General features: G+C 40.0%; 1 protein-coding gene across 2 annotated transcripts in view; it reads left to right on the top strand.

The window, feature by feature from the left end:
• The window catches only part of FSIP1 (fibrous sheath interacting protein 1), a 186,395-nt gene that overhangs the window by 29,047 nt on the left and 133,246 nt on the right, over window positions 1-24,102 (top strand). Inside the window, exons 5-8 of one of the 2 annotated variants that reach the window (XM_028119580.1) lie at window positions 5,283-5,381; window positions 8,497-8,621; window positions 11,776-11,886; window positions 21,516-21,674. In XM_028119580.1, coding sequence (XP_027975381.1) covers window positions 5,283-5,381; window positions 8,497-8,621; window positions 11,776-11,886; window positions 21,516-21,674 — 494 coding nt within the window. Of the gene's footprint in view, window positions 1-5,279; window positions 5,382-8,496; window positions 8,622-11,775; window positions 11,887-21,515; window positions 21,675-24,102 lie in introns of both variants that reach the window. The other variant, XM_088025100.1, reaches the window with a different exon arrangement.

The following is a 24,102-nucleotide window of genomic DNA, read 5'->3' as shown; positions in this document are numbered from 1 at the left end:
AAGCAGGGGGAGTGGGAGAGGGAGAAGCAGGCTTCCCGTGGAGCAGGGAGCCTGATGTGGGACTCGATCCCAGGACCCTGGGATCATGACCTGAGCCGAAGGCAGATGCTTAACGACTGAGCCACCCAGGCGCCCTCTTTTAGAAATTTTATAGTTTTGCATTTTACATTTAGTTGAATTAGTATTTGTGAAAAGTGTAAGGTCTCTGTCTAGATTTGCCTCCCTGTCTCCCTCCCTCCCTTCCTTTCTTTTTTTGCATATGGACATCCAGTTATTCCAGTACCATGTTAAAGAGATCATCCTCTCTCCACTGAATTGCCTTTGCTCTTTTTTAAAAAAAGAGTTAATTTATTTATTTGACAGAGAGAGAGAGAGACACAGCGAGAGAGGGAACACAAGCAGGGGGAGTGGGAGAGGGAGAAGCAGGCTCCTTGCTGAGCAAGGAGCCTGACGCGGGGCTTGATCCCAGGACCCTGGGATCATGATCTGAGCTGAAGGCAGATGCCCAATGACTGAGCCACCCAGGGCCCTGTGCCTTTGCTCTTTTCTTAAAGATCAGTTCACTGTATTTTTGTGGATCTATTTCTGAACTCTCTATTCGGTTCCAGTGATCTGTGTGTTCTTTCACAAAAACATGTTATCTTGATTACAATTAGTGTTTTTTTTTTTAATTACACTTGTACATTTTTCTTTTTATACCTTCAAGAGCCAGTTTTGAATTTCTTTTCTTTTTTTTTTTTTAAAGATTTTATTTATTTATTTGAGAGAGAGAGAATGAGAGACAGAGAGCACGAGAGGGAAGAGGGTCAGAGGGAGAAGCAGACTCCCTGCTGAGCAGGGAGCCCGATGCGGGACTCGATCCCGGGACTTCAGGATCATGACCTGAGCCGAAGGCAGTCGCTTAACCAACTGAGCCACCCAGGTGCCCGAGCCAGTTTTGAATTTCTTTGCTCATTCTAGCTTGTTTCTTTATTATTTCTTTTCTTCTTCTTTTTTCAAAAGATTTTATTTATTTATTAGACAGAGAGAGACATAGCGAGAGAGGGAACACAAGCAGGGGGAGCAGCAGGTAGAGGGAGAGGGAGAAGCAGACTTCCTGCTGAGCAGAGAGCCAAGTGTGGGACTCGATCCCAGGACCCTGGGATCATGACCTGAGCCGAAGGCAGATGCTTAACAACAGAGCTACCCAGGTACCCCATTACTTTTTTTCTTGACCTTGTTATTGTTTTCTGTAGCTTCTTCAGTTACATTAGTTAAGCTCATTTCATTTTCTCTTAAAATATGTATATTAGTCTTCTAGGACTGCCATAAAAAAAAAAATACCACAGGTTGGGTGGCTTAACCAGCAGAAATTTATTTTCTCACAGCTCTGGAGGTTTGAAGTCCAAGATCAAGGTGCTGGAAAATTCATTTTTCGGTGAGGTCTTTCTTCCCAGCTTGCAGATGTCCACCTTCTCCATGTCCTCATGACCTTTTCTCTGTGCCAAGGGAAGTGGGGAAAGGGATAAAGAGATCTCTGGTGTCCTTTCCTCTTCTTATAAGGCAATAAATTCTATTAGACTAGGGTCGGACTCAGTGACCTTATTTAGCTTTAACTACCTCCTTAAAGGCCCTGTCTTTGAACACAGGCACACTGGAGGTTAGGGCTTCAACATGCACGTTTTGGAGGGATACAGTTTGGTCTATAACAATATGATAAAAGCATCATTGCTATGAATTTATTTCTGAATATAGCTTTATCTCTAAAGTGCGTACTTTAGTACATGGTGTTACCACTATTCTCTACACATTGTTATTGTATACTTCTTTCCTTATTGATCTAATAGTTAATTGGAAAATCATGGTGACTTTCCCTTGTTCTCCAGAATTTTTTATAAGCCCTATATTTTAAAAGCTAATACAGAAATTTATAATATTGCTTTGATATTTTGAATTTATTGAAATTAGTCTAATAGAATGGTTTTCAATTCTAGAGGACATTTGGATATGTGCATTTTTGGTTGGCATCATGATGTGCAGTGGGGGAAGGCTTCATGTAGTTCACAGGGGTGAGAACTTCTAGATCTCCATGCTATAGGCCAGCCATGAGGAACTGTGGTGTGTGTGTGTGAGAGAGAAAGATTGAGAGAGCAGGGGATGAATTTCAGGCCCTGTCTCTAAACATGGCACGCTGCCATTGCTTTGCTGCTATCAGTAAGTTGTGGAGCACTGTGTGTGGAGTCTCCTTGCAGGGTTGCAGGTGTGCAGTGAGGCAGAGCCCACTCTGCTCTGGGTTTCCTCCTTTTCTTTGGGGATCTCAGTCCACTTTCAGGATTTCAACTATCTCCAAGGGAACGCTTACTAGGGAGCAGCCTCACACTTGTGTCTACTCTAAACTCATTTCCTCTAATGCTCTTCTAGATCCTTCTCCACTGCCTTGGATGGGGCTTTAATTTCTTCCTTAGGTGGCATGAAACAACTTAAATCCCATCCTGCAATTTTTCTCTTTTAAGACTCTTATTTCGAATGTGCTTAGTCCTTCAAACTCTGACTCATGATCTCTGAAGGGAGATTTTTTTGCCCCCACATAAATATTTGTAGTGAGGAGAGGGATCTTTTAAAATTTCCTATTAAATTTAATTTTGGTTATAATTTCAGACTTAAAGTCTCAAGAAAAGCTCAAAGAATTTTCAAAAACCCTTTATCCAGATTCTCCAAGTGTTAACATATTACCACATCCTCCTATGTCTCTGTCTCTGTCTAGATGTGTCTCCCCTCTGTCTTCCTCTTCACACAAGGACACGGGCTTGTGTGCACACACACAAGTCAAGAAATTAGCACTGATTCAATACTATTGTCCAATCTACAGACTTTCTTCATATTTTGCCAATTGTCCCACTAAAATCCTTTCTAACCAAAGAAAATCCCTTATCATGTATTGCGCTTAGTTGTCATGTCTCTTTAGTCGTTCTTTGTGTTTTATGACATTGGCATTTTCGAAGACTCTAGGCTTGATATTTTGTAGACTGTTCCCCCGTCTGGGTTTGTTTCTATTTCCACAAAATTAGGTTCAGGTTATGCATTTTTGGCAGGACTCCCACTGTGTCCTCAATGGATCCTATCAGAAAGGGTGTGATGTAAAAATTGTCACATAACTGGTGAGGTGAACCTTGATCACTTGGTTAAGGTGGTGTCTGCCAGGTTTCTCCCTGTAAAGGTACTGGTTTTCCTTTTGTACTGAGTAAGTCATCTTTCAGGGAGATACTCTGAAGCTATTGTGTCATTCTTCAAACTTTCATCCACGACATTTACCATCCATTGGTGATTCTTACCTGAATCAGTTATTATTATGATGGTTACCCAATGACTATTTTCTAATTTCATTACTTCTTCTATAGTAATTCCTTTTTTTTTTTATTGTAAGGAAGAGTTTTCTAAAGCAGGACTTTGGAAATTCAGAAAATGTTTTTTATTTTTTCTCTTGAGGAGTTAAGCTCCTGAAATTGAATAACTGACTTTCAAAACTGTTGTCTTTTTTTTAAAGATTTTATTTATTTGAAAGAGAGAGAGATCACAAGTAGGCAGAGTGACAGGCAGAGGGAGAGGGAGAAGCAGACTCCCTGCTGAGCAGAGAGCCTAATTTGGGACTCGATCTGAGGACCCTGGGATCATGACCTGAGCTGAAGGCAGATGCTTAACCGACTGAGCCACCCAGGTGCCCCAGAACTGTTGTCTTTTAAGCTCAAAGCTGAGCTATGAGGCCTTTGCTCTAGGCTGTACTCACCTTCTGTCTGAGGTATTGAGTGTACAGAATACCACTGAGACCATTGTTGAAGAGCCACAGGATCACAAGAATCATTTTAGCCTGGGAAAAGCCCTTAGGTTAAAATTATTTCCAAATATCACCTTGCTGTAGCAGTTTTTAGTACTGCAAGTTCTCGTATTTTTGTGTCTTTCTAGGTGCTTCGGTATAAAAGTGAGTGAAACTGCTATTAAAAAGGAACTATGGGAGGGCGCCTGGGTGGCTCAGATGGTTAGGCATCTGCCTTCATCTCAGGTCATGATCCCGGGGTCTTGGGATCGTGTCCCGCATCGCGCTCCCTGCTCCTTGGGAGCCTGCTTCTCCCTCTGCTTCTCTCCCTCTCTCTCTCCCTGTGTCTCTCATAAATAAATAAATAAAATATTTAAAAAAAAGAATTAAAAAAAGGAACTATGGGATCAAAAATAAATATATTACCACTCAAAAAGGACTTTAAACCTTTCTGCATTTTACACAAAAGTGGCTTACCCCTCTTCCACCCAAGGTTTACACCACTGATCTGCTAGATTAACTCATCAAAGATCATGTGGGATTAACATTGTAATGTCAATCCCAATGATGCTCCATTGTTTTGAATTCTAAATTAGGGAATTGGAATCAGTACATTTCTTTTTACCCTCAGACATTGTATGTTTTGAATTGGGTGATATTTGTGTGTTGGGGTGAATGTATCTCCTGCCAACTTCCTTTGCCTGTATCATCTCTAAGAGGGTGCTTGAACCAGGTTTGTTTCAGAGATAGGTGGTGGATACTATAATATCCCCAGGCTTGTCATGTTTCTGAAGCAAAAACAGTTCTGGGCCACAACCTGGCAGAGTCTCTCATGTTAAGTTGTGGAGACTTAAAAGAAAAGGTTACTTGCTTATGTTAGCAGTTTCTTACAGATACACAGTGTCTACATTAGCTAAAAGGAGAAAATAAAATAAATTACATTGAAACAAGAAGAGTTGAAAAAAACGCAATTTCCTAATTTCTTTATGGGTATTAGCCCAAGAGCATAAATCCCAGAGCTATCCCAAAGAAAGAAAGCTAACTGGTAAGAGTGTCCTGGTTTTCTCTTTCAGACACATGCTTTTATCTTAATGACCATATATCTGAAATCTATTTGGGGATCCAAAAGAAAAAAAAACCCCACGAAGTTATTCAGTGTGCATATTACTCTATATTATGAATGTTGGAATTTGGATACATTAACTCCAGAGAGTTAATGTGATATGTTAGCACACACTTGTACATCCTCTTTGCATAGAAGTCCTAGGGAAATGCTTCTTGACTATCTTGATTTTCTGCTGTTTGTTTCAGTGCCTAATGTGTATAAAGATGATTATCATTTCTACCTGGAAGTGACATCTTAAGAAATGTGTATGTAGAGGGGATTGAGGAATATTGCAGAGGATGTTAGGTCTTCCTTTTAAACAACTGTTCATGTAGGCAATTTCTTACTTATTTTGTGTATTGAACGAGTGATTTTTTAAATCAGTAGATCCTTCTCGATATGAGCATGAAGACACCTTTTTCTCAGTGTTTCACACTCAAGTCCCTCCAGAAGAATATGAAAACCGTATACAGAATGTTAATCAAGGTATGTTTCGATTTGTGTGATTTTGCATATTGTCACAAGAAAATACTAGCTATACACAGAAATATTCACAGATGAAATAATTTGATGTGATTTAATCCAGAGGTAGGTGAAAGTAGGTTGAGGTTCTAGATGAAACAAGATTGGTCACAAGTTAATCATTGTTGAAGTTAGTTGTTGAGGGTTTATGATACCATTCTTTCTACCTTTGGATATTTAAATTTTATGTAATAAAGAGTTAAAGAAAAGCTGGTTTCAAGTAATAGAAAACTAGCTTAAGCAAAAAAGAAAATTTATGAAATTAATCCTGGAGGTAGACAGCTTTTTTTATTCCCAAGAGCAAATTCCGTGGTTAGTCATTGAGAGGGAGACTCAATTTCAAAATTGCAGAGAAGACAACAACTGATCCAGCTTGGGTTAGGTGCCTGCCACTGGTCCAACCAACTCATCCAGCCCAGCAAGGGTTGGGGTTAATACAGGAACGTGGCAACTTCTACTGTTGGTCACCACCAGGGTGGAGAGGAGAAGACATTTCTAGTGAGATAGTTCTGACCAGACAACCCAATGTTTTCCACTACAATTTAAGAGACTATTATAAATGTAGACACGAATGCATTTAATTTGAGTTATTTTAATGTTGTATTATTTAGGAGTATATGAAACTTAAACTGAATGAGTAAACCTCATATTTCAACTTAAAAGACTATATACAACTTGGATTATGGGAAAAAGTTGCATATTTTATATCTAAGGAGGCCACTCACCAAAAAAAACCCCTTATACTTTACTGGTAGTTGATTAAAAAACGTTATTGATCGGGCACCTGAGTGGCTCAGATGGTTAGGCATCTGCCTTTGGCTCAGGTCATGATCCTGGGGTCCTGGGATTGAGTCCCTCATCGGGCTCCCTGCTCCTTGAGAGCCTACTTCTCCCTCTGCTTCTCTCTCTCTCTCATGAATAAATAAATAAAATCTTTAAAAAAAAATGGGGCGCCTGAGTGGCTCAGTTGGTTAAGCGTCTGCCTTCGGCTCAGGTCATGATCCCCGGGGTCCTGGGATCGAGTTCCACATCAGGCTCCCTGCTCCTTGGGGAGCCTGCTTCTCCCTCTGTCTCTGCCTCTCTCTCTGTGTGTCTCTCATGAATAAATAAATAAAATCTTTCAAAAAAAAGTTATTGATCAAATAAATAAAATCCCGATGATAAAATACAGATTGATTTGCCTAGAAACTTGTAACTTAAATTTGAGTGAAACTTCATTCTTACTCAAATTTATTTTTGTTTGAAAAGAATTTAAATCCAGAGATCTTGCCCTTTTCCTGGTCCTTTCCAGCTTTTGTTATCAAAATATATTCTTTAATTATTAAATTTGTATTGAATCTTTGATAACTAGCTATAAATATACCAACTGACTAGCTCCCTTAATCCTTCTTATTGACATACCCTCTTTTATAAGACAAAGATAACTTTTAAGTAAACCTTGTCTGGATTGAGCTACTGGCTAGTGTTTTTCCCTTTTGGATTTTAATGTGGTAATTTATCCTCTCTTGTAGGGTGGACTCCATTTGTTGTTTAAGAAGGCTCTTCTTTATGCCTGTTTTTAGAGCTTTAAAGAAGCGATCACATGATCTTGTTTTAAATGCTTTAAACGTGACCACAGTGAAAACAAGATCTATAATAAAGGGAATAAGAGTCCATAAGTATTTTTCTTACCCTTGTTCTGAGCACCCAGGGTCTGAACACCTCAGAAGTTGACTCAGGCCTCTTTTCCAAGGTTGAGAAAAATGACAAACTAAGATGAGCTCTCAGGGTTTGTGCAGATGGGATGTCGGACATCCAGGACCCTTGTGCCCAGACTTTGCTTAAAAGATAGGTGTGAACAAAAAGTTACTGTTCAGAGAGGGTGATGGCATAGTAATAGAATAGCAGGAAATGACTCTAGGGAAGACTTGTTTCATATAAAAACTGAGATAAAATATATTATATTAATTAGCTTCATTGGAGTATAGTTGACACACGTTACACTAATTTCAGGTTACAACATAGTGACTCAACAAGTTTACACTGTAATCTGTGCTCACCACAAGTGTAGCTCCCCTCTGTCACCATGCGACACTATTATGATACCACTGACTATATTCCTTATGCCGTGCCTTTCATCCCCGTGACTTATTCATTCCCTAACTGGAAGCCTGGGTGTGCCATTCCCCTTCACCCATTTAGCCCATCTCCTCAAACTTCTCCCCTCTGGCAACCATTGTTTTGCTCTCTGTATTTATAGGTATGATTCTTTTTTTTATTATTATGTTAATCACCATACATTACATCATTAGTTTTTGATGTAGTGTTCCATGATTCACTGTTTGTGTGTAACACCCAGTGCTCCATGCAGAACGTGCCCTCCTTAATACCCATCACCGGGCTAACCCATCCTCTCACCCTTCTGCCTTTTGTTTCCTTATTTGTCCATTTGTTTTGCTTTTTAGATTCCACCTATGAGTGAAATCATATGGTAATTGTCTTCCTCAGTCTGACTCATTTCACTGAGCATAATACCCTCTAGGTTTATCCATGTTGTCACAAATGGCAAGATCTTTCCCTTTTTTATGGCTGAGTAATATTCTAGTGTCTGTGTGCGTATGTGTGTGTGTGTGTGTATCACATCTTTTTCCGTAAGAGTAAATTTCCATATATATTAGATTTCTGGATTTGGAATTTAGAAGTTATTCTATATGTGTTTTATTTCTTATATATTTTAATGCATGCTTATATATTTTAATGTTTGCTTTCTTTTTTTTTTTTAAAGATTTTATTTATTTATTTGACAGAGAGAGACACAGCGAGAGAGGGAACACAAGCAGGGGGAGTGGGAGAGGGAGAAGCAGGCTTCCCGCCGAGCAGGGAGCCCGACGCGGGGCTCGATCCCAGGACCCTGGGAACATGACCTGAGCCGAAGACAGACGCCCAACGACTGAGCCACCCAGGCACCCCTGTTTGTTTTATTTCTTATATATTTAATGTGTATATATATATATATATATATTAATGTATGCTTAAATTTAAAATTTTAGCATAATGGACAATTATAATTATGAAAAACTTTGAACTTTTTTAATATTAGATTTTACCTACAATGTGGGAGGAAACGAATCATTGATCAAAGCAGAAAAGAAACCTTTTTCAAATACAGAAAAGACTGAGCTCAGGGGTAAACACAGCCAGGATTTTATTAAGCGAAACATTGAGGTATGTACTTAGAAATTTAGAAATCAGAATATGGGATTAAATGAGTTATGAAAATGAAAATAGTTGTGTTCAAGGTCTTTAAACATTTTTTTGATCATGATACATGTATATGTAATTGAAATAGTATATATAACTGAAAGAAAAGTTTTATGGACCAGTACCTAACTTCGCTATTTTTTATTACATCCTATCTTATTCTACCCCTTCTAAAAAAGCTGGCTGCAATTCAGTATGTTTATTTCACTGCCCAGAAATGAATCTGGTTCCTGCAGTTTGAAACACATTTATTTAGATAATAGCTTCAGACAATGTTTCCCAGATTTTAAATTGCGTATTAGTAAAATTGGCTTTTTAAAGTCATGAGACTGAGTTTATAGCTGGTGCATTTAGAAATTTTCATGGAATATTCTCCTGGCAGAGCTGGAGAGGCCAACGGGTTGTCTGCCCCTTGCCCCCTCCAGCTGAGCCTCCAGGAAGCCTGTCACTTGTCACTTGCCTTGATTAGCTCCCTGCTTTGGGGGATCAACCTTGGTCTTTCAGACCCTACAGCCTGACTTGGTATGTCCTTAAGGCAGACTAACCCAGGGCAAAGGGGCTCCTCTATTAGACCAGAATGCTGATTAACTAATTTACAACAAGAAATGTAGGTGCAGTGGACAGAAGGCTTGTGACAAACCACCCGGGCAGTTACTAGATGAGTTACTAGGTAAGTGTGAAGTTATTCACAAGAGGAGAGAGTTAAATAATTCCTCCCACTTCAAGCCTGATGCTCCTTCCACAGTTGGCACGTCATTTCCAGGCAGATTGGATTCATGCCAGAACTGGCCTCTCACTTTTTCTATTCATGTTTCTCTGATCTGAAGGAAACCCTCTCCAACTTGATCTGTCTCTTTGCACTGGCCCATGTTGATTTATTTCATTTTTCCAAGAGCAATAGCGTTTTTTCTCATAGCCAGGTTCTTGCTGACACAAACAGCTGCCCCACCGTGACTCTCCCTCTTCCTCTTTTAACAATAGTAGCTGACTCTTTATTCAAAGTCCTGCTATGATAGTATTGAAATTTAAAAGCAAGTTCATTTAGGAGAGAGTGGGACGTCTGGCTTGCAAGTGGGCACCTTCATTTTGGGTGCGATGGAAGAGTGATTTTAAAATGGGTGATGTTGAGAAGGACGAGAAGAGTTTTGTTCCAAAGCGTGCCCAGTGCCATATGGTGGGAAAGGGAGGGAAGCGTGAGACTGGGCCAAATATCCGTGGTCTGTTTGGGTGAAACACAGGGCAGGCCCCTGGATTTTCTTACCTGGATGCCAACAAGAACAAAGGCAGCACTTGGGGAGAGGAGACACCGATGGAGTATTTGGGGAATCCCAAGAAGCACATCCCTGGAACAAAACCGATCTTCACTGGCATTAGGAAGACGGGAAAAGGGCAGACTCGATAGCTTCTAACGCACAACAGTTGGCCACTGCCTTGTTTATTGCAAAACAAGAATGTCTCATGACTTCTTCTATGTGTACCGTATTTAGACTGATCTCATACACCAGAACTCAGATCATGAATGGCTGATGGGATATTTCTTTTGGACAGTCCTGATCGAAATAAGATTGGCTTGTGGTTAAATGCGTATGATCAGCTTTTTCTGAACTTCGATAGTAATTCTGGTTCAGCCAGTGCTGTCACTGTTTTCCCCTTCTAGAAAGATGATTGGAATCGACTGGTAATGTTCAACTTTTCACAGAGATGGTAAATGCCATCTCTAAACCTGGAGGAGATGGGTTTTCTATTGAGATTTATATAACTGTTAGGTTTATTTAAATACTGAGGAAATCCCTTCACTGTCTCACAGAACAGCAAGACTCTGCTGTGTTTCATGTCGTGTTCATTAGCTTGTTAAAGGCAAGGACTCAAGATAAGCTGGCAATGTCCACTTTCTCTTTTTGGTCTTTTTTTTTTTTTAAAGATTTTATTTATTTGAGAGAGAGAGAGAACACAAGCGGGGTGAGGGGCAGAGGGAGAAGCAGACCCCCTGCTGAGCAGGGAGCCTGATGTGAGGCTCGATCCCGGGACTCCAGGATCATGACCTGAGCCGAAGGCAGACATCCAACCGCCTGAGCCACCCAGGCGCCCCTCTCTTTTTGGTCTTAACTCTGCCGATTTAATTAAAATTCCCTGCATCTAAAATGTTGCCTTTTGTTTAATGAAAGGCATTTTCATGTGGTTAATGTATAATATTAAACCAAGAATATTTAACACTTCTCACATTTTATTGATGATCTATAACATCAGATACTTTTAGAATTCAGTGTGACAGGATACAGTAGCAAAACTTGGCTTGTGAATTTTTCACTAAGACGAAGTTATAATTCAGGATTGACTTTTAAACAGCTTTTTGAAAACATAACTGTAGAATTACCACATATGCATGATTGGTAATGTTGCTTTTACCAACTCATTAGAAGGATTAAAGTTGAAGAAATATACCATCAGCACAAATTTGAAAATTATGTGATAAGACTTCAAATAATTAAAAATAAAATCACAGATAAAAAAATAAAAGCAATTTCATTCAGTAGCTCCATGTCACGTAGGAAGTGGCAAGAAGATTCCTTCCAAATACCTCAGCAAATGCATTATTACATTGATAAATATTATATAAAAAGTGGTTTGCAAACTGCCCATGTTTGTTTTATTTTATATTTTATTTTATTTATTTTTTTAAAAGATTTTATTTATTTATTTGAGAGAGAGAGAATGAGAGAGAACACGAGAAAGAAGAGGGTCAGAGGGAGAAGCAGACTCCCCGCTCAGCGGGGAGCCCGATGTGGGACTCGATCCCGGGACTCCAGGATCATGACCTGAGCCGAAGGCAGTCGCTTAACCAACTGAGCCACCCAGATGCCCTTATTTGATATTTAAATAAAATTTTGTTGAAATGGCTAACATGAGGGCCTGCTTATAGTAGGAGTATCTTTACTTGGAGAATGGACCTACAGCAAAAATTTGGCATAAAAGAAAACTACCTCAAAAATGAAAAATGCCTAATCCCACAGATTTTACCTTAGTGTATCTGTGCTATAGAAGCCTCAGTTCCCATTTTTATTTTCCTGAACTATGAATTGTCTTGAGTATTTACTATTTTTTTTAATACATTCCATAGTTGGCCAAGGATTCAGGAAAGCCAGTGGTTATGGTTGACAGAGAGACGAAAAGGCTGACTGAACTTTTGAAGGACTTAGATGACAGAGATTTGGGGCTGTCCTGTCCTGAGGTATGTAAGCTTTGATATTCAATGACCTCTACACTTCTTCTTCTTTTTTTTTTTTTTTGTAGCTTCAATTTTTTATTTAAATTCCAGTTAGTTAACACAGTATGTAATATTAGTTTCAGGTATAGGACTTAGTGATTCATCACGTACATATAACACCCAGTACTCGGTGCTCATCACAGCATGTGCCCTCCTTAATCCCCATCACCTATTTAAACCATCCCCCCATCAACCCTCAGTTTGTTCTCTGTTGTAAAGAGTCTGTTTTATGGTTTGCCTCTCCCCCCTCATGTTCATTTGTTTTGTTTCTTAAGTTCCACCTATGAGTGAGATCATATGGTATTTGTCTTTTTCTCACTGATTTATTTCACTTAGCATAATACTCTCCAGCCCCGGCCACTGCAAAACATGCCTAATCTTGTCTGATCTTGGAAGCTAAGCAGGGTTGGGCCAGGTTAGTACTTGGATGGGAGACTATACTTCTTACTTTTTTTTTTTAATTAACATATAATGTATTATTTGTTTCAGGGATACAGGTTCGTGATTCATCAGTCTTACACAATTCACAGCACTCACCGTAGCACATACCCTCCCCAATGTCCATCACCCAGCCACCCCATCCCTCCCACCCCCCACCACTCCAGCAACCCTCAGTTTGTTTCCTGAGGTTAAGAGTCTCTTATGGTTTGTTTCCCTCTCTGATTTTGTCTTGTTTCATTTTTCCCTCCCTTCCCCTATGATCCTCTGTTTTGTTTCTCAGATTCCTCATATCAGTGAGATCATATGATAATTGTCTTTCTCTGATTGACTTATTTCACTTAACATAATACCTTCTAGTTCCATCCACGTCGTTGCAAATGGCAAGATTTCATTTTTTGGATGGCTGCATAATATTCCATTGTGAATATATACCACATCTTTATCCATTCTCTGTTTTTTTTTCATTTTATTTTATTATGTTAGTCACCATACATTACATCATTAGTTTTTAAAAAAATTTGTTTATTTTTTAAAATTAATTTTATTTTATTATGTTATGTTAGTCACCATACATTACATCATTATTTTTGATGTAGTGTTCCATGATTCATTGTTTGCATATAACACCCAGTGCTCCACGCAGAACGTGCCCTCTTTAATACCCATCACCAGGCTAATCCATCCCCCCACCCCCACCCCAAAACCCTCAGTTTGTTTCTCAGAGTCCATTAGTCTCTCATGGTTCGTCTTCCCCTCCAATTCTCCCTCTTCATTTTCCCCTTCCTACTATCTTCTTTTTCTTCTTTTTTTTTTTTAACATATAATGTATTATTTGTTTCAGAGGTATAGGTCTGTGATTCAACAGTCTTGCACAATTCACAGCGCTCACCATAGCACATACCCTCCCCAATGTCAATCACCCAGCCACCCCATCCCTCCCACCCCCCACCACTCCAGCAACCCTGTTTGTTTCCTGAGATTAAGAGTCTCTTATGGTTTGTCTCCCTCTCTGTTTTCGTCTCGTTTCATTTTTTCCTCCCTTCCCCTATGATCCTCTGTCTTGTTTTCAAATTCCTCATATCAGTGAAATCATATGATACTTGTCTTTCTCTGATTGACTTATTTCGCTTAGCATAATACCCTCTAGTTCCAACCACGTCGTTGCAAATGGCAAGATTTCGTTTTTTGATGGCTGCGTGATATTCCATTGTGTATATGTATACCACATCTCCTTTATCCATTCATCTGTTGATTGACATCTTGGCTCTTTCCATAGTTTGGGTATTGTGGACATTGCTGCTATAAACATTGGGGTGCATGTACCCCTTCGGATCACTACATTTGTATCTTTGGGGTAAATACCCAGTAGTGCAATTCCTGGGTCGTAGGGTAGCTCTATTTTCAACGTTTTGAGGAACCTCCATACTGTTTTCCAGAGTGGCTGCACCAGCTTGCATTCTCACCAACAGTGTAGGAGGGTTCCCCTTTCTCTGCATCCTCGCCAACATCTGTCATTTCCTGACTTGTTAATTTTAGCCATTCTGACTGGGGTGAGTTGGTATCTCATTGAGGTTTTGATTTATATTTCCATGATGCCGAGCGATGTTGAGTACATTTTCATGTGTCTGTTGGCCATTTGGATGTCTTCTTTGCAGAAATGTCTGTTCATGTCTTCTGCCCATTTCTTGATTGGATCATTTGTTCTTTGGGTGTTGAGTTTGGTAAGTTCTTTATAGATTTTGGATACTAGCCCTTTATCTGATATGTCATTTGTAAATATCTTCTCCCATTCTGTCAGTTGTCTTTTGGTTTTGTCAACTGTTTCCTTTGCTGTGCAAAAGCTTTTTATCTTGATGAAGTCCCAATAGTTCATTTTTGCCCTGGCTTCCCTTGCCTTTGGCGATGTTCCTAGGAAGAAGTTGCTGCGGCTGAAGTTGAAGAGGTTGCTGCCTGTGTTCTCCTCAAGGATTTTGATAGATTCCTGTCTCACATTTAGGTTTTTCATCCATTTTAAGTCTATTTTTGTGTGTGGTGTAAGGAAATGGTCCAGTGTCATTCTTCTGCATGTGGCTGTCCAATTTTCCCAACACTGTTGAAGAGACTGTCTTTTTCCCATTGAACCTTCTTTCCTGCTTTGTCGAAGATTAGTTGACTGTAGAGTTGAGGATCCATTTCTGGGCTCTCTATTCTGTTCCATTGATCTGTGTGTCTGTTTTTGTGCCAGTACCATACTGTCTTGGTGATGACGTCCAGAATTGTGATGCCACCAGCTTTGCTTTTCTTTTTCAACATTCCTCTGGCTATTCGGGGTCTCTAATGGTTCCATACAAATTTTAGGATTATTTGTTCCATTTCTTTGAAAAAAGTGGATGGTATTTTGATAGGGATTGCATTGAATGTGTAGATTGCTCTAGGTAGCATATTTTCACAATATTTGTTCTTCCTTACTTTTTATTTTTTATCATGTTATTGACCCATTTGCACAAATTTGCAGTAAATTTTTAAATTCTGGGACAGTATTTTCTGATTTAAAAAATCCTGTTTTACAAATTTATGTTTATTGAATTTTTCAGATTTATTCTTGGTCAATCTGTTATTGACTCTCGGAGGATTACATCTCTGATGTCACTGTAAGAGTGACTACACATTAGCTATCACAGTAATAACCTCTGTCTGAGATGTAATAGGGCTTAGTCACTGATGACATATAAATGTGTTTCTCTGTGTCCTTTTATTTTGGACATTTCTTATTATCCCTAAGCTGGCTCCAGGATCTTTTGGTGTTGTCTTCAGTAACCCTAAAGAACACCGTCCTGCTCCCGCCCTTGAGCATCCAGATCCCTGAAGAGTTCAAGGAGGGGAACAGCATACAGTCCAGGGTCCAAGTGTGGGTGTGTGTAGGGCACGGGCAGGTCAGATGAGCAGTGTAGTGGTTTAGCATTTGCCCTTGTTTGCGTACTAAAGTTACAGCAGTATCTTTTACTTATACAAAGAAATGCATTCTCCTGGGGACCTTGAAGCGCCTAGCCCTGTCATCTAGTTTTATTTCCATATGTTTAATAGAGGCATGACAGAGTGAAGGCTGCTGGCATCCTTCCCAGATCCCTTTTACCTGGTGCCTTCTGTGCCTCCCTCCGCCTGCCCTGTGCCGAGGCTGCACAGCTGCCTCCTTCCCTGGAGCACGGCCATGGGCTAACTGGGAGCTGAACAACCTCAGATAGTACCCCCTCTCCACTCCCACCCCTCCCAACTCAACACGGGCTTGGCTCTGTGGTGCAGTGTCCCCCACGGAGCTTCCCCAGGGCTCATCCAGGCCTCAGCTGAGACCACAAACTTGCCTGGTTGTGTTTCCCTTGTCCTCGCCTGCTTCCCTCACACTGTTTCTTCTGAGAGCGCTCCCTCAGTAAGTCACTTGAACAAGAATCCCTGTCTCGGGTTCTGCATCTAGACTGGCCTCAGATATGTAGGGGCAGAGGGTCGTTTTTGCTGTAGGGACACAAGCTGGTGTGAGCAACAGGACCTGTGGCCAGTGGGGGAGGGCGTGCCAGTTCTCAGTGGCCCACATTCCACCTCAGCTGGCGGCTGCAGCATGGAAATCTCAGCCCAGGGCTGATCCTCCAATGTAGAGAAGCTAGAAATTCAGATTTTTATGGGAAATACTCCTCTTTTAAATGCTGACAACTTATTTCATTTAAAAAAGTTCTGTGTAGGCAAACAAAGTTGCTACCTGCCACCCTCATCCCAAACCACAGGCAAATCTACAGAGCCTCACAGACTACAACCTCAAAATATTCTTTCCTGAGAGGTTGCAGGCCCAGCAGGGGCTGTGTCTAGGAACTTAGGAAGGTGTTGCTATGTCTGGGGCTGGCGAGATTGCTTAGGGAGACCCCCTGACAAGGCAGAGGATAGATAGCCAGGCCTCAGAACATCTGGTGTATTCTCTGAAGCAGGGGCAAGAAGTAGGTAAGGCAAACTGCTAACTTCCCACAGAATTTGGAAATACTTTAGCTTTAGAATTTGTGGTAAATTATTTTGTTAACAAAAGCTAAGATAAACAGTAAGACTTTTTTATTTTTTATTAACAGTAAGACTTAAGGGACCTGCTTCTCATTCCTGGTTTTGTTATTAATTATGAAGTTAGGTAAGCTGTTAGCTACTGATTCTCTGGGTTCCAAACTAGGGCATGGGTAGATCTACCCAGAAATGATTTAACAGTGAATTTTTGTTATTAAATATTGCCTTTTATTTATTATTTTTGTTAGTATTTGTGTCTTGTCCCTCTCTTTATTTTAAACTCTTTTCTATCATTTACTTTGATTTTTAGGTAGATTGCTTACAAAGACCATATAGTTGGACTTTTGTTGTTGCTGTTATGTCTTTGTTTCTTTATGTGTTCTCATTATTTCCTTATTCTTAATCTTTTAATGAGGATATTTAATTTATTCAAATTTATTATGACTACTGACAGTGTTTGGACCTTTTTTTGACATCTTATTTGGTATTTCATTGATTAGATTTATTTTGTTTTTTAAAATTTAAAATTTTTTTATTTTTTTAGAAGATTTATTTATTTGACAGACAGAGAGAGACACAGCGAGAGAAGGGAACACAAGCAGGGGGAGTGGGAGAGGGAGAAGCAGGCTTCCCACCGAGCAGGGAGCCCGATGTGGGGCTCGATCCCAGGACCCGGGGATCATGACCTGAGCTGAAGGCAGACACTTAACGACTGAGCCACACAGGTGCCCCTCTTTTTTTTTTTTAAGATTATATTTATTTATTTGACAGAGAGAAAGAGAGAGAGAGCACAAGCAGTTGGAGCGGCAGGCAGAGGGAGAGGGAGAAGCAGGCTCCCTGCCGAGTGGGGAGCCCGATGTGGGACTCAATCCCAGGACCCTGGGATCATGACCGAAGCCAAAGGCAGATGCTCAACCGACTGAGCCACCCAGGCGTCCCTAGATTTATTTCGTTTTCTTAACTTCACCTCCTTTTCCTCTCATGGTTAGGGGATTCAGTTCAGTGTCCTATATCTGATCTGGTGCTGCTAACCCTCATTTCTTAAAATACATTAAAATGTATATATTTTTTAACTTTAATAATACCTATTCTCTAAAATCTTGTATCTTAACAAGGCAGGACCCCAGGACCACGACCCAAGCTGAAGGCAGATGCTCAACTGACTGAGCCACCCAGGCACACCATCTACTATATTCTTAAACCATACCAACCTTCTTCAAATTTCTCAAATTTGCTATAGTCTTTGGCACTTCTGTGTGTCTTTTTCTTTATGGAGTGCTAACCCATCCCCCCATCTCTGACAAATGCCTGTGCAATTGAAAGAGAGTGACTGGGGTGGAAATTATGTTTTAATTCCCCAGAACTCTTGCCCTCGGGTGGTTCTTCATAGTGGCATGTTTAATTGTGAGGATGGGATATTCTCTTGAATCTCTCTAGGATACTTAGAATTTTTAAAAGGTTTCCTTCTTTTTTTAAAAAAAAATATTTATTTTTAAAAAGATTATTTTTTTAAAAAAGATTTTGTTTTTTTATTTATTTTGAGAGAGAGAATGAGAGAGAGAGAGAACATGAGAGGGGGGAGGGTCAGAGGGAGAAGCAGACTCCCCGCTGAGCAGGGAGCCTGATGTGGGACTTGATCCCGGGACTCCAGGATCATGACCTGAGCCGAAGGCAGTCGCTTAACCAACTGAGCCACCCAGGCGCCCAATTTATTTATTAATTTACTTGAGCGGGGTGGGGGGGAGAGCGTGAGCACAAATGGGGGAGGGCAGAGGGAGAGGGACAAGCAGATTCCCTGCTAAGGAGGGAGCCCAATGCGGGGCTTGATCCCAGGACCCTGGGATCATGACATGAGCTGAAGGCAGACGCTTAACTGACTGAGCCACCCAGGCACCCCAAATTTATTTTTTTAAAGTAATCTCTACACCCAACATGGGACTCAAACTCATAATCTGGAGATCAGGAATTGCATACTTTTCCCACTGAGCCAGCCAGGCGCCCCTAGAAGATTTTTTTCTATCTTGGGAATTTACACTTGCAATGAATGGCACTCCCCAAAGCCAGATGCCTCTACTGGCAAGATGAGTTTTGCATTGTATCTCAAATTACTCATATCTAAATCAGTGTTGAATGTGTGGGTTTGGTTGTAGACCCTTGGTAACCAGCCTGAGCGCTCACTGGAAAGGAGGGTGGTGAAGAACATTTTTGGTTCTATCTTAGGGAGGTAAGACTTCTACTAATATCTAGAAATTTCCCATACTAGCAAGGGTGTCTAGAAGGTGCTAGATGGAAAAGCATGATACCATCTACTACATATTACATATAATTTCCCTCTGTGGCAGAATAGTGCATGAAACATTTACATTTCTGTTGAATTTAATCTGACATGCTCTTTTATTTCCAGTGTCATTAAAAAAGAATTCCATTCAAACAAAAATTTAAAATTTATCGACCAAATATTTAGTCATTGATTCCATTTTTTGGTGACTCATTATTTCTCATTTGGATCATACAGTATTTTATCCCTTTTATTTAGGAAAAATTAATTGGAGTTTCTTTTTTGTGACTAAATATTATTTTTTAAAATGATGTATAATAACCCTCATATGCCAACTCACAAGTATATTTAAAATGTTTATTACTATATCATATCCTTGTATGGATATACTACAATCTATTCACTTTTCCTTGTTTTTAGACATTTGGATTTTTCGCAATTATTCTTTACTATAAATGACATAGCAAAAACATGAGTCAGTGTTCTGGGTTGCAAGAAACAGAGATGGACTTCGATGAAAAAAAAACAACAAAATAAATGTATTGGGAGAGTTGGATAGCCCACAGACTTGGTGAGAAGTTTGACAGATATCAAGGTACCCAGAAACATGCCTTATAGAAACTCCCTAGAAACAGGCTGGTTAAGGGCTGCATCATAGCCACCAGACACCCCCACTAGATGATCACTGCTGCTACCCTGACTGCTACCAACACTGGGTCCCCAAGGTTACTGCTGTCACCATTAATTACTGTCCCACTTCCCCTGCAGCTTTGTATCTCTCTCTTTCCCTCAAGAGTCAAAGTCCAGGGTGTTGACTTCTGCCTGGCTAATTCTAAGTCATTTGCTTGTCTTCTTGATGGCAGTGGGTGGGCAAAGAGGTGTCTGGTGGGGACCTGTCTCCTACTAAGGCTCATACAGTGTTTGGTTTCACTGAAACAGGAAGGGAGATTGGATGTTGGGGTCAGGGGGAGACATGTAATTATTGCTGTGTAAATTTTTACATGTATCTCTTCTGGTTACCGCCTAGGGATTGATTCCTGGTATTAGAGTCATGAAACCAATGTGTATGAAATTCTTAAGCTTCCTTGCCCTCCATTTGTCCCTTTATTCTTAGTGTTTTCATGATTCTTCTGTCCTTGTATTACACGTTTCTCTGGGTGACCTCTTCCATTCCCATGGTTCAAGGGTTTGAGCCACTGTAGATATGTCGGTGAGTCCAAAATACTTATTTCCAATCTAGGTCTCTATCTTGAACTTCAGACAAATATATTTAACTACCTAACATAATCTGTGGATATCCTAGGGACATCTGTGAATATCAAAAGGTCCCAAACAGAATTTGTCATTTTCCTCCTTGAGACCTATTATAGTATTCCCTCATTCGGTCAATATGACCACTATACCCCTAGTTCTCAAAGTCCAGATTTTGGTTTTTATCTTTGATCCTCACTCCTCCTTTCACTCTTCCATCAAATTATCTCCGGATTCTGCAAATTCTACTTCCTAAATATCTCTGGAATCTGTCCTGTGTTCTGTATTCCTTAGTTTAGGTGCTCATCACTTTAGTTCTAGATTATGGCTTTGGTTTCTCTTTTGTTTTAAAAAAAGATTTATTTGAGAGAGAGAGTGCACACATGTGCATGTGAGTGGGGGAAGGGGCAGAAGGAGAGAGAGAGAGAGAGAGAGAGAGAGAATCCTTCAGCTCAATCCCAGGACCCTGAGACCATGACCTGAGCCCAAATCAAGACTGGCTGCCCAACCGACCGAGCCACCCAGGTGCCTGGGCTTTTGCATCTTAACTGGGTTTGCTGCTTCCAGTCTTGCCCTCACTAGCTGCAGTTTTAAAAATTTATTTATTTTAGAGACAGAGAAAGAGAGAGAGCATGCATGTGTGCGCAGTGGGAGGAGTAGAGGCAAGAGGGACAAGCAGATTCTGTGCTAAGCACAGAGCCCACATGGCACTCGATCCCACAACCCTGAGACCACGACCTGAGCCGAAATCAAGAAAGAGTTGGATGATTAACCAACTGAGCCACCCAGGCGCCCCACCAGCTCCAGTTTTAAAATGCATAGACAATCATGTTTTTTCCTTGATTAAGATGTGATGAAGATTGGTTATTTCCTCCAGGAAGCCTTCTCCAACCACTTTGTCTCTCTGCTCCTTCCTGTCCACAAAGGTTAGCTGACCCTTCCTGGTCCCCATGGCACCTTGGGCTCACCAGCACTCTTCATACCTTGTTAAAATCTTTGCTGCAAAAAGACTGAGAACTCCTTGAGGGCAGAGCTTATGAGATTCATATTGAGTCACCAGTGCCCAGTGTAATGCCTATGCACAGTGGGTGCTCAGTATAAGATTTTTGAATGAATGTTCTGAATGGGTTTTAACCCATTATGAAACAAGTGGTAGTTGAATAAGGAGTTAGATGACCAGTTAAACTTATGAAACCCAAACAACTGCATTTATAGACCCTATGTTACCTTTCAGGGACAAATCTTGGAAATACCATGTCCATTATAGGGTAAACATGATTTCTTCTTCAATGTATCACAAACCACTTTTTCAAAGTGGAGAAAGGAGAATGCTGTAAGAACTAGACTGTGAGGCCAAGAGATTTATTCCACAGAGGAAAAGACCTACAAAATATAGGATATACTTTATACAGATTTGGCAGATAATGAAACCATAAACTATTTAATTTTTTTCTTTCACTATCCTAATGTTAATTTTGTGGGTTTTTTTTTTTTTTTTTAGGTATTGTTTTGGTGTGTGTGTGTGTGATGAGCATTGATGTAGCAGTCTGAAAGGTGTATTTTGGAAAACCAGCATGGGAATGACCTGGTGACCCTTGTTTCCTCTTAGGGCCATCAGTCTGGCTGGCTGGTCCCAGGAGAAGGTTACACACTTGCGATCACCCAGCACCAGCAGCTTGCTGAAATTGACTCAAAGCTCCAAGAACTTTCTGCAGCCTCACCAACAACTTCCAGCTTTTCTCCAAGACTTGAAAACCAGAGTGATCAGGTAGATTTAATTTAAGAGCATACAGACTGTTCAGGTTTGTGTGCTAAAGCTAGTTCACAGAATTTGACAATCTGCTTGTTAACTAAAGAGTTTCTTCCCAAATGTTTTTTCCATGACTACAAATGCAGTGATAGTAATAGTGAAGTATGTGTATTGCGTGTATTTTTCTTTGCTGACTTCACTTCCTCTTCATGTTTCTTTCAGTTGGTAATTTGCTGGGAGGGGTCACTTAGGAAATATTTATTTTCATGTTATTATGTCTTTCTGATTTAAGCTAATTCTTGATCATGATCAGGAGACAGGATAGGGAAGAAAACTGGTAAAGCACTCTTTTGTCCTGTGAGAGCCTTATTTCTCTTCATTTCTCTGGGGTTCTAGGTATCAGCAATGGCAACTGCTTGTCCCTTACACTGCCAGATTCTTCTTTTAATTTAACAGGGAGGCTCATTACGTTGATGGCTTCTCTCTTATGAGGATTTTGAAATGAATGTGTTTCCTCTCTTGCTAGCTCTCTCAAATATTTTTTTACAATTTTCTGTGTAGAAAAACAGAAGAGTAACGGCAGCTTTGTAAAAGTAAAATTCTGTTTTTCTCCCCTCAGTGCTTCATGAGATCTAGCTTGGGGTCGGGTAGTAGTTTTCACCCAAAGAGAAAATGGCTGGTCTTTTGTTATTCTACCTCTACCAGTTTTGTAGGCATTTTACCAAATCAATTTCTGTACAGTCTTAGATGCATGTGACTTTTTTGGTCCTAAAAAAGATTTAAAAATAAATGTTCTATAGGTAATAATTCTGCTTTATAGCGAGTCTCGAAGCCATCGATTGAAGGTTGGGGATCTGGCTTTGGGCCATTTGAAACTGCTTCAAGGGAAAAGAGGAGTGTTAAGATGTTCCAAAGAAAGTTTGGTCACTGGCAGAACCTTCATGGAGCCGTGTTGGCTTCCTTAGCTTATGTTCGCAAGGGCCAGGCACAGCTGCTTCTGAGCCCTTTATACAGCAGGGGTGGTGGTAGTGGAAACCACTCATTTCTGGATCGGGATAAGAGTTCTTGGAAAACAGAATCAGAATCTCTGGCCCCACCCAAATGTACCCCAGGACTTTGACACTAGTTATGCCACTCGTTTATTTACGTTACTGGGTGTCATTTCCCAAAAGCAGGAATCCAGGATGGGGAAATAAAATTGTTCAGGGATACTCTTTGTTCTTTTTGTGTTACAACTGATTTTGTTGTTGTTATTGTTAATTGGATTTCAAGGGTGGTTGAGATCTCAAAGCTGAGTAATGATCCTATAGATAGAAAATACCTTTTTCATAGCAGTCAAATGTTATTCTTTAAGGGGAGACTGAGAATTTAGAGATTTGTTTAGCCGTTAGGGCTTAACTAAAGTGACTGTGGTAAGATTCTGTCATTGTCATTTAAATCACATTTTCAGAGTTCACATTTATAGTTCAGAAAAATATTTAAAAAATACTAAAAGGGAAAACCAGTATAGTACTTGATTGTCACATACTGAGATTATATGTTTTTATGTGAAACAACATATGGTTAGAGAGAAAAGAGAAAACTGCATTTTGGGACTCCCACTGGATGCAGAAACAGAAATGTAACATCATAGTTGATGAAAAGAATTAATTAATGGTTCTTGCATGCAAAAAAAAAAAAAAAATGTCTTTTGAGCTTTTGTTCAATTTCCCCTTGGCATTTCCTCATTTCTAACTAAAACCAGCATTGCACACTGAATTTTCAAGCCAGAAATGCTAACATGGCAAATTATTTTGCAGATATTATTTTTGGATTGGAATCCTTTTTGGATAAATATACTGAAAAGTATCTTGGTTCAACCTTGCGTATCTGTGCAGTTGATGAATGGGCTCCAATCTGTTGCTGAACCACAAATATTCGTAGTGTATATTCACATTATTTTTATTTTTAACCCTTCTGCAAACCATTAACTCATCAGTAATTTTTCCTCCATGCTCCTTATGAAAGAATGTCTTTCAAGTGGAATATGAATTTCTGTTTTTCAGCAGTTGATTCTGCAATATTAATCAAGCGCTCACTGTGTAGGAATTGTAGGGCACTGACAGACAAGGCAGGTGAATGTAGAACTGTGGAGTCAAAAAGCCTCACTTCGAGTTCTGACTCCTCCGTTGACTAGCCCTGAGGCCTCGGGCATTAATTAGAAGCACCCAGAACCCTAGTTTCCTTGTCTATACAGTAATAATAATACCATTCTTTAGGGCTCTTTTAAAGGGTGTTTGAGTTGATTTGTGTAAAGTGCTAAGCACCGTGTCTGACACAAAACTCAACCAATGATGTTACTATAATAATAATGTGACTTAAGGAACACCTTTCCTTTCCTTTTATACACATGTGGTACAAGACGAAATAGGTGAGCACAATAGAAAGCTAGAGAAGCAAAGTGCTG

Source organism: Eumetopias jubatus, unplaced genomic scaffold, assembly GCF_037043125.1.
Source record: "Eumetopias jubatus isolate StellerSeaLion01/CBP00866 unplaced genomic scaffold, mEumJub1_p1.0 scaffold_7, whole genome shotgun sequence".
Classification (NCBI taxonomy): Eukaryota; Metazoa; Chordata; class Mammalia; order Carnivora; family Otariidae; genus Eumetopias; species Eumetopias jubatus.
This window is presented reverse-complemented; position numbering and strand designations above follow the sequence as displayed.